Below are 11334 nucleotides of genomic sequence, written 5' to 3'. Positions count from 1 at the left end.
CTTAAACAGGAGTTCAGAGAGTTAAAATGTCTATTTTTGGAGAGGTCGAATCAGGCCATCTGCTGGCGAACAAAACCGGCTCTAGCTACTGAGCATGCTCAGTGTCACTTAGAAACCCACAGAAGTTTCAGAATATACATCACTTCGGTAAGATTTCAGTAGATACCGCAAACAGAAGAGCAAGCAGAAAGGGAGATTTCCAAGCGAACAAAACCGGCCCTAGCTACTGAGCATGCTCAATGTCACTTAGAAACCCGCAGAAGTTTCAGAATATACATCACTTCGGTAAGATTTCAGTAGCTACCGCAAACAGAAGAGCAAGCAGAAAGGGAGATTTGCAAGAGTTTTAATGAGACGAGGAGGGAGAAGGAATCACGAAAATGAGGGAGGAGGGACAAGAGGATCAACATAAAATGAATATGAAAAGGATATGGAATGAATCTGAAACGGATCAGAAAAGAAAGTGACAAGTGGGAGGGACACTGGAGAATGCCAAATATCAAATACACTTGGATCTGTTTTTCGGTCCCCCAACCCCCGGCTTTTTTGGGGGTCTGATTTCACATAAGGTCTCAGAACCTAATAGACAAGTTGTAATCGAGGGTTTCCCTTCTAAATAAATAGGATAAAAGTCTTCCGTGTTACAGAAAATAATTATTTGCTGTGCCTCTAGCCATTCTCCCTTTTTCCCCTGCATCCTACTTGTCCTTATGCTAAAAATCTTCCAGCCCCATAACTGGAGATCTGATGTACTCATTTATTTACAAGGTGACGACTATTAAATAAATGAGAGCAATGTTTCATGTTTACTACTCCCATGTGTTAGGTAGTTTTTACTTGGAGAGGGGTAGCACTTATAGTGAAAGTTTAACCATTTGGGAATTCAGCTGGTGTTGGATGGTGGAAATAGCTTCTCTAGGACCTTACTTCATTTTTCAAGAATCCTTTGTCTTTTGCAAGTTTCTGTTTTGTTTCTTTTGTTTAGCTGTAGAGATAATCTACTGGCTACTTCCTATTTCCATTTGGTTATTTGATAAAAACTAAGAGTCTTAAAATTCTTCACATCCATAATGGAGGATTTAAATTGTTCAACAGTCAAGGACAATTCTGCATATTTTTGAAAATGTAAAAAGCTTTTTTTTTTTTTTTTATGAGACAGAGTCTCTCTCTGTCACCCAGGCTGGAGTGCAGTGGCACGATCTCAGCTCACTGCAGCCTCCGCCTCCCAGGTTGGTGCCTCAGCAGCCCGAGTAGCTGGGATTACGAGGGTGCGCCTACCATACCTGGCTAATTTCTGTAGTTTTAGTAGAGATGGGTTTTGCCATGTTTGCCAGGCTGGTCTCAACCTCCTGGCCTCAAGTGATCCACGTGCCTTAGCCTCCCAAAGTGCTCGGATTATAGACGTGGGCCACCACGCCCAGCCAAGAGCATTTTTTTAGTCAGGGCTGAGTATATTTTTGGATATGGAAAAGCCACTTTTTTTGCTCTTCACTGTCCCCGCCCCCCATCTCATTAAAACTCTCGGAAATCTCCCTTTCTGCTTGCTCTTCTGCTTGTGGTATCTACTGAAATCTTACAAAAGTGATATATATTCTGAAACTTCTGGGGATTTCTAAGTGACACTGAGTATGCTCAGTAGCTACAGCCAGTTTTGTTCACCAGCAGCTGGCCCCCAACATACATACACATTTCCAGTCAATTAGAAGCTTAGGAAAATATGCATTAAGCTAGAACAGAAGTTGGCAAATTACAACTGGTGGGCCAAATCTAGCCTGCCACTTAATTTTATATGACCCTTAAGCTAGGAATGATTTTTACATTTTTAAAGTGGTTGAAAATAATTCAAAACAAGAATATTTTGTCCTGTGAAAATTATATAAAATTCTCATTTTTGTGTTTATAAATAAAGTTTTATTGGAAAACAGTCACACCCATTCATTTACTCTCTGTCTATGGCTTCTTTCAAGCCACAGTGGTGGATGCAACAAAGACTAAAATATGTACTATTTGGCCCTTTATAGACGTTTGCAAACCTCTGTGCTAGAATATAAAACCCATCTCAGCATTAAATGATCTTCATTACTGAGTTTATCACAAAGAACTATCCTCACTTTCATAAGTAACCATATTCTTAAAATTTTAAAACTTCTTTCTTATGTACTCATATTAATTCTGACAATCATCACATATCTCTTCATTTGTTTGCATTCAATTCAGCAGGCTGACTGACACATGAGTGTCAAACTCATGCAAGTTTTTTTGATAGCTGGCCATATTAGTAACATACTCCATCATCCCATTAAGACTTTTTAAGCCTGTATGTACAGATAATAGTGGTCGTGGAAGTTATTGCCAAAATCTTTTATTCCTAAGCTCTTGCTTTTGTTGTATGCAAGATAAGGTTGCCTTTCATTTATGTCACATCTCCTAACAGCTACACACAAAAGGGTTAGCAGTGACAGGACAGGTTAAAGGCCAGAGTAAACCTAACTGGGGGTGATGGCAGGATGTTGTTAGGCAGAACATGGTACACAGAAGGTTGCAGACAGCAGCTGGCAGTCGAGGCAAGTGGTTTGCAATACATACAACCAGAGACAGCCATATTAGGGGAGGAGCATGGCAGTGAGAACTCTAGAAGCAAAGGACATTAGAGATTCAAATAGGACTTAGCTGGAGGTAGGTCAGTTTACCAACTGATAATGAGGTTATAGTGCAGGAACAAGCTTTCAGCATCTGGAGTGAGAGACTTGTGAGAATGAAGAATTGTTTATGAGGAAAATGATCAAGACAGTAATTTTGTTACCTGAATCGTGGTACAAGGAAGGTTGAAAGTGAGTTACTTGAAGTGTGGAAAATGTCAACGTGAAATTTGATTTGATATTGAGCCACTTAAGTGAAGACCTAACTCTAACCACTTAAATTTCACTCCCACCATTCACCTCTCCCTGCTCTCAAGGGTAAGAGTTGGTCCTAGTGTCTGAGACTAGACACAAGCCTTCAGATAAGGCAGAGGAAGGATTCAAGAAGACAGGAAGCCATATGGACAATTAGGTCAATAATATATGGCATTTAAGTAAAAAACTAAGAATGTCAAGGTACGTCTTTCAGTTTTTTCTTTTTCTTTTCTTTCTTTCTTTCTTTTTTTTGGGGGGATGGAGCCTCACTCTGTTGCCCAGGCTGGAGTGCAATGGCACAATCTAGGCTCACTGCCACCTCTGCCTCCCAGGTTCAAGTGATTCTCCTGCCTCAGTCTCTCAAGTAGCTGGGACTGCAGGTGCCCACCACCACGCCCAGCTAATTTTTGTATTTTTAGTAGAGATGAGGTTTTGCTACGTTGGTCAGGCTGGTCTCGAACTCCTGACCTCAGGTGATCCACCCCCGTCGGCCTCCCAAAGTGCTGGGATCACAGGCGTGAGCCACCATGCCCGGCCTTCTTTCAATTTTTTTCTATTGGCAGTATGCAATTAAAGCTAAGAGACTGTTAATTTAGTTTGAATTCCAAACTAGGAGAGAAAGAGGAGAAAAAAATCTTTGTTACCGTAGTAAAAAACATACTTAGGCCTAATTTCCACACAAACGTCTCAACTTCATGTGTGTTTATATGGGAGATTATTAAAATTTTCTTAAGAGGGGAGAAATCTTCTTAGAAAAGATCTTGAGAAACAATGAGAATAATTTTTAAAATCAATAATTCTCAAATCACTGTGCTCTCAAGTGTGATATTCTCATGTATCCTACCAATATCCATGAAAGAAATGGATTAAATGGCGTTTATATATATAGAATACAAATTAGAGACTATATATGTTTTATGAACTGTAAAACATCAGAAATTATTTTTGTAATAAAGAGAATTATATATATGTATATACATAAATGTATGTATAATGTATATTGTATATGTGTTGCATGTTCAGATTATGAATATCCAGAAAGTAAATTATTTTTAGAAATAGGTAAAGATAAATTGTTTAAGGTTTGAGAATTTCGAATGGATTTCCTTTTCAACAAATGCTTAATAGTATTTCATCTGTGCCGTATTGCTTTCTTGAACTGTTTCCTGACCCAAGAGATTACCTAATTGCTCTACTGGCCCTAAAATAACACAGCATTGGACTCTCTTATTATCTATCCGTCATGCTAGTCTTACTCATGGAGGCATAAACAGCACTGAAAATGAGATTTTAGGTCAACATTCCAGCTATTACACATAACTACCTAATACCTAGTTCATAAGGAAATGTCTTTTTCTGTGAAGGAAAACCCAGTAAATATCTTGTCTGAACATGTATCTCATAGGTGAATCTTTCCTTAGCCTAATTCACTGCCTCCCTGTGACTGGAAGGAAAGAAGTGACTCTAGTAAGGGGGAAGAGATGGCCCATCCAGCTCTCAGTTCTTATTAAAATTTTTGTGTATTTTTCTTTTTAATTTTAATGGGTATATAGTAGGTGTATATGTTTATGGGGTACATGAAATATTTTGATACAGGCATATGATGTATAATGTATAATAATCTTTCAGGGTAAATGAAGCATCCATCACTTCAGGCATTCATTATTTCTTTGTGTTATAAACTTTCCAATTATTCTCTTTTGGTTAGTTTAAAATGTATAAGAAATTTTAACTGTAATCATCCTGTCGTGCTATCAAAACTAGATGTTATTCATTCTATCTAAATGTATTTTTCTATCCATTAACCATTCCCACTTCCCCATCCCCCACTAGCCTTCCCAGCCTCTGGTAACCATCACTCTAGTCTCTATCTCCATTAGTTCAATTGTTTTAATTTTTGGCTCCCACAAATGGAGTGCCAGCTCTTAGTTCTTTACCCAACAACTTGGTCAACCTCTCCTTATGTCCCTTTACTCACAATAAAGAAAAAAAGAGTTAGCTAATCCCTTAGCAAATTATTTCTCCTTTCAGTTAATTTAGTCAATATGTTTTAAAATGTTGAAAGTAGGGAAGGCTAATACACAGGGCCATTGCTTCTTCCTTGCCTGTATGGTTTTGTTACTGAAAAAACAACTCCATGTCAAAGTCTAATATTCTCGGAAATGCTGAATTCACTTGGTCTAATTCAATTTTAGATACAACTTGGTGAATTTTGTCATAAAAAACAAGATTTTTGTGATTAAACAAGATATCTACCCTGGGACATAATCCTATTCTAAGTACTATTTTCCAATGACTTAACAAAAAATCGATTATTATATATCAAATTGTGAAATCTTCCCCAGGTTATGTTCTGGAAAAAAACATGGCAATTTAAAAAAATGTAATTTGTGCATGTATTTGGAAGAAGAGATGCCTAGTTTCTAACCAAAATAATATAGGACAGTTTGTAAGATAATTGTTTTGTAAGGATATACAAACTTAATACAGAAACAAATAACATAATTCAATTTTTGTTTTGAGATTTTTTTTTCAGTAAGGATTTTAACATTTTTGGACCTTCACATCTAATTAAGTTTTGATCAAGCTCTTTTTTTTTTTTTTTTTTTTTTTTTATGAGACAGAGTCTGCTCTGTCGCCCAGGCTGGAGTTTCTCGACTCACTGCAACCTCTGCCCTCCTGGGTTGAAGCAATTCTCCTGCCTCAGCCTCCTGAGTAGCTGGGACTACAGGCACGTCCCACCACGTCCCACTAATTTTTTGTATTTTTAGTAGAAACGGGGTTTCACCGTGTTAGCCAGGATGGTCTTGATCTGCTGACCTCGTGATCTGCCCACCTTGGCCTTCCAAAGTGCTGGGATTACAGGCGTGAGCCACTGCGCCCGGCCTGATTTAAGCTCTCTTAGCAACTCAATGCACAGAATGGTAACTTACTACAGTGCTATGTTTCTTATAAACACCTGTTTATGGAGTATTAAAACTGCACATGAAGGATATTTAAGGAATTTGGGTATGGGGTAATAAATGGGAAGGGAAACATCATTTTTAGGGTTAGCGATCCTTAACTGTGTCCTTGCCTTCTTTTTCTTTCTCAAGTCTGGTCTCTGACTCGAAGAAGACGTCAAAGACCTGTCAGAACTAGATAAAATTATGATGGAGGTGTTTTGAAACACTAATCCTGTGGCCCCTGTCAGATATTTAGGCTTTCATTTATTGAGGCCTGCCTTGCCTCAGCGATTAAAACGATGTCAGCCAGGCCGGCTGCTTTGCCACAGCGTCCCCTTGCGGCCCTATCAGGACCGGAAGGAACACGCAGAAGCCGCAGAGGCTGTTGGGAGGTTGGGCTTCAGGCGGTGGACCAGAAGGAGCTTACTCGGGCCCTGACGCTGTCAGGAGGCCCTGGGGGATCCTGCTGAAGCTGCGATTTGGCGCAGAGCTGAGATGTCTGAGCTCTAGATACAGGGACCTCAGTGTCAAAAGATTTGGGAAGATGAATTGGGTCGGGGGGTCCCGGTAAGTTGTGTAGCTGGAGTTTGAGACTGGGACATTCATTCCTACGACACCTCTTTCTAGTTCCTGGCAGAGAGGTCACAGCCTTAGCTGGAAAGAACTTGGTAGGAAAGGGTCTTTTTATTGTTATCCAAATCGGGTTGGAGACTCTAGAACCATATCTCTACTCCTCAAACAAAAGTAACTCAGCTTCTCCCCACTCACTGCCTTTACAAAGGCTTCACCTGTGGGGGCCACTGTGAGTAACCTTCCCTGCTGCCCCTCCTCCCCTTCTCCAGGTCCTATGCCCTGTTACTGTAATGAGGACTTTTAGCACCTGAGCCCTCCCCTACTGCCTTCTTTCCGTGTCTACACCTCTTTTAGGTTCTTCTGAGTTGATATATAGTCTTTGCATGAATTTGGAAATTGTGAAACAGCCCAGTCCCAGCTGCACTTAAATCAATGGCAGGGCACCAGTATCACCATAAATCCAAATTATAGTTTGTATTTTAAAGGGAAGTAAAGTGAACCGTTTTTACTTGAATAACTTGAGCGAATTTGCCATTTATTTTGTATTTAGGATTGATCACATAAAGCGTGATAGATTGAAAATTTAGTTTTATATAACCTATTCATTGTTATTGACCTTAAAGTCCAGCTGGGTGGAAATCATGTGGGCCTGTAATTTCATTTGATCAAAATTCTTGATGAGAAGAATTGTTTTGATTGAAACAAGAAGCCATTACATGTAATTTTTTTGTCACAAGTAGACCCAGGACAGTAATTATATGGTTAGATTATAATGCGTTTAAATTCTAAAGAATTTATCGGAGGAAAGACAGCTTTTGTATTCACTAAGTATCGTAGCTATGCCTGATAATTTTAGCATGCACTTTTATCCTGTTGAATATGCTAGCATTGTATTTTAGAAATTTACCTGAATTACTTCTGGCTAGTGTTCTGGCAGCAGACGTACTCTGGAGAAAAGTGAAAATTTACTTACAGGCTTCAACAGGATTTAGTTGATACATGCTTATAATGTGATCTTTTTGAATTTAGTATTCTTTAAAATATTAAATAGGATTATATGAAATAATTTTACAAATGCTTAGCACTATTAAAATGTAGATGTTGCTATTATTCTGTCATATATCACAAACTTTTATGGCTATTTTGGGAGTAATATTTTAGTTGCTACTGGGAGGATGCAAAAACACTATACTGCAGGAAACATGTAACCTAGGATTGTGATTCTGAAAATGAGGTGTACTGCAGCACCTGGAGGTGCAGCATCTGGAGACATTAGGTACCAGGGGGTTTAAGAAACATGGTTACATCTCCCCGAAGGATCAGTTTTAATCAGAGATTAGGAGAAAATATGTGTTTAAATTTATACAAATGTCGAAGTCAAAATAAAATATAGAGACAAATCTCTAAATTTAACGTTTTATTTGGAAATGGCAGAATTGCAATTCAGGGCATACACAAAGTATGTCTTTGGTATGTCTGAAGAACAAAGAAAAGGGTGGGGATTTTACAAAAAAAGAGAAATGTTACATATGGTTTTGAAAGAAAGTTCATTGACAGTAGTGAAGTTGTGAGAAGCTGGCAAGCTTTGACTGGTGGGTGATGGTGGTAGTTAAAATGACCTCCTGGAAGGTCATTTTAGTAGTTATTTGGTATAACTGGTCCTAGGCAGTTTCAGCAGCTTGGCTTGCAGAGAATCATGTTTTTGGAGCAATGCTATGTGCCCTGTGTGCTTTTGCCTCCTGACATCTCAACTCTGATGTGGTTGGACATCACAAGAATGACTCAATTTGTGTGATCAACTTTCACACAAACATGGTTGCATTGTAGAGTGAAATGAAAAACTCTTGTGAGATGTTCAGATAAACTGCAATTTTAAATAAATTTTATGTGGCGGGATAGGCTTCTTAGGGTAAAGCCCCAGATTGGTAATAAAAAAAAACGGGTGTCTCCATTTTCTACTTTCAGAACAGGCAAGGGTACACAAGATTAGTTGATCTTGGCACTCATAGTGTCCTAAAGGGCCTCAATCTGAACTAGTGCTTTTAGTAACTAGTGGCAGCCGATGGAGCTAATAGAATGGAAATTTTAATCTTTATCCCAAACCATCCTGGAGTTCTTTTTACCCCCCTCCATTGTTAGGGATGTTTTTGGCTGAACATTTTAAAAAGAACTGTTAGGAACTTAAAATACAGACAAGTGAAGTGATTGGAGAACAATTCCTTCAGAACAATTCCAGAGCCTTCAACAGAAAGTAATTCAGCAAATATATTTTTTACCTGACTACCTGTTTAGGGAATTGGTAAGCTGTACAGGGGGATTCAGAAAAGAAAAATACATCTAGTCCACAAAAAGAACCTATGAGAGAAAGTAGAGATTAAAATTAGGCAAATCACTATAATAATAGATATTTAAATAGGACTTAATATTGTCACAAGCACTGTTCTAAGTGCTTATTCATTTGCTCTTAAAAATGCTATGATTTATATACAAATATTATTCCCATTTTACTGATGGGGAAACTGAAGCATACTTAATTAATGTTAAGTGACTTGACTAGAGGCACCCAGCTAGTAAATGGCAGAGTTAGGATTTGAGTTGAGTGTGCTTGCCCTCCATCCTATGCTGTATAGAAAGATGAGTGCCACAAATAAAGTAAATAAAAGTACCACAAAAATGGGCTGTGGAAATTCAGAGAAATGAGAAACAGGAAGTTACACTAAGCCTTGAAGGACAGAAATAGTGCATAGAGCAAGCACCGAAGGGAAACAATCGAACACTGGTTCTTAAAAGTTAAAATGGAGGTGAAATAAATAATTGATCAAATTGGAGATCTAGGTTTCAGCAAGGCTTCTTAGGAAAGGGAAAGATGAGTTGGAAGGGAAGGTATTAAGGAACTTGAAAAATGTTAGTTTGCGATACTAGGTGAGTCTGCATTAAGACACTTAAACAGTTAATAAAGGGCTCTCTATATACTTTTTCTCAAGTGAATGAATGAAGCAAATTTATGTTTTAGTAATAGCAACCAGATTGCATACACTAATTTGAAGTAGATTGTTCTTGTATATTATAGAAACCTGATATATTGAGTTTAATTGCAGAATCATTTGATAGCAATATCTTTACAGTTTTATAGTTGCAAAGATCTTTACAGCTTTTCTTATATAAACCAAACTGGGCATTTGACCCTTTGCTGCTCTTCAATTTAGGGACTTTACCAGTCATATATAAAATGTCTTTTTGTAAAGGAAAGAGCCAGTGATTAGAAATAAGCTTCCCTTATTTTCCTTTTTTAGTTGCTTACTTAGTTTGGCTTTACTGTTTTGGTTTTGGCTGTCTTTGCAAGATATCATAACAGTGCATTTCAAACCAAGGTCTCACTGAGGGCAAAGAGATTGATCTAAGAAATTAATTTACATGTATATGATAGTAGTTCCCAAGCTACTGTCTCTTTGAGACTTGCTAATCAATGATAATAGCAGGTTTTTCAATTTAATGGACTTTTTTCTTTTTTTCTGAAGTTATATCCTTGTTAAATTTTTTGATACTAAAATGCCCCCTTCTATTTTTAATCCTTTTTTGACAAAATTAAAATATCAATCTATTGTCAGCCCCACCAGTTAAAATTTTTTTTTTTACTTATCTTGGACTTATGACCTACACCTCTCACATTGGTTTCATATTTGCTGGAAGGCACCACTGAGACCCTGTATTTTTCTAATCAGGTTGAAGTGCAGATTTGAGAGACAACATATGTAAGCATTGATTTGTTTTTAATTTTGAAAAGATTCTTTTATTTTCTTGTTTATTAATGACTAGTTTCACCAAATTCATACTTACCTCAGATATGAAGGTGATAGTAAGAAAGGAGGAACATATAACCAGACTTTGGTCTGCAAAATGCGATTCAGAATCAGATCAGCTATAGATCTATAAATATACCACTATACATGCAGTATAAGATTTTTTTAAATTAGGGAGGTTTATTTTTATAATTCAGATTGGAGAATCAATCAATGTCATAAGAAAGGCCTAGGCAAAGTTCTGTTGGAATTTAGGTGAGGGAGAGGTTACCATTTGTAAATGTAGGCCTAGACCTAGTTCATCTAAGCAAGATATTATTGAGTGCTGTGTACCAAGCACTGTGCCAGGTGTAAGTACAAAGTAACTGAAATTTAGTCTTTTTCTATAAGGTTGTAGTGTATTGGGGAAGAAAAGTATGACTTGCCATTAAGTTAGAAAATATTTAATGTCAGAGGCCAAAATAGGATATAAAAAATAAATAATGTGAACCATAGTAGAACATAGGATAGGTTTAGCTGAAAGTTTGGCTACTCAGAGGCAAGGACAAAAGAGGGTTCGATGGAGAAAAACAAAACAGAAAAGCATTACCTAAATAGTTGGAGATAATGTCTGCATATGTCTGCTTGATGGTGAGTTTGTAAGCTAGACAAAGAAGTTGAAAATTTATTCTTCGTCTGTTAAATGTGGGTAATACTTAAACGTACAGTGAACATCATCCTAGTTTGCCTGAAACGGTCAAGGTTTATGCCTGTGGTCCTAGTAGCATGCCCAGTTTAGCATTTGTCTCAGTGTTTGTTTTTTAACTAAATATAAACTACCATTAATAGTTCTGTTAAAATGAGCCTCCTGAGTAGCTGCGATTACAGGAAACTGCCACCATGCCCAGATAATTTTTTGTATTTTTAGTAGAGATGGGGTTTTGCCATATTGGCCAGGCTGGTCTCAAACTCCTGACTTCAAGTGATCCAACCACCTCGGCCTCCCAAAGTGCTGGGATTACAGGCGTGAGCCACTGTGCCCGGCCTATTGAACATTTTTTATAAGCAGGTACTCTACACTTTGATGGCATTTTGTTCAAAAACAGTTGGAAATTTTTATTTAAAACATTCCATGAATGGCCT

At 37.7% G+C, this 11334-nt stretch overlaps 1 protein-coding gene across 2 annotated transcripts in view; it reads left to right on the top strand.

The window, feature by feature from the left end:
* The first annotated feature begins 6221 nt into the window (after positions 1–6221).
* The window catches only part of REDIC1 (regulator of DNA class I crossover intermediates 1), a 93880-nt gene continuing 88767 nt past the window's right edge, over positions 6222–11334 (top strand). The window contains exon 1 of one of the 2 annotated variants that reach the window (XM_004052958.5): positions 6222–6406. In XM_004052958.5, the coding sequence (XP_004053006.3) occupies positions 6384–6406 (23 nt within the window). In that variant the 5' untranslated portion in view covers positions 6222–6383. The remainder of the gene's footprint in view (positions 6407–11334) is intronic. The other variant, XM_055357457.2, reaches the window with a different exon arrangement.

Source organism: Gorilla gorilla, chromosome 10, assembly GCF_029281585.2.
Source record: "Gorilla gorilla gorilla isolate KB3781 chromosome 10, NHGRI_mGorGor1-v2.1_pri, whole genome shotgun sequence".
NCBI classification, from domain to species: Eukaryota; Metazoa; Chordata; class Mammalia; order Primates; family Hominidae; genus Gorilla; species Gorilla gorilla.
This window is presented reverse-complemented; position numbering and strand designations above follow the sequence as displayed.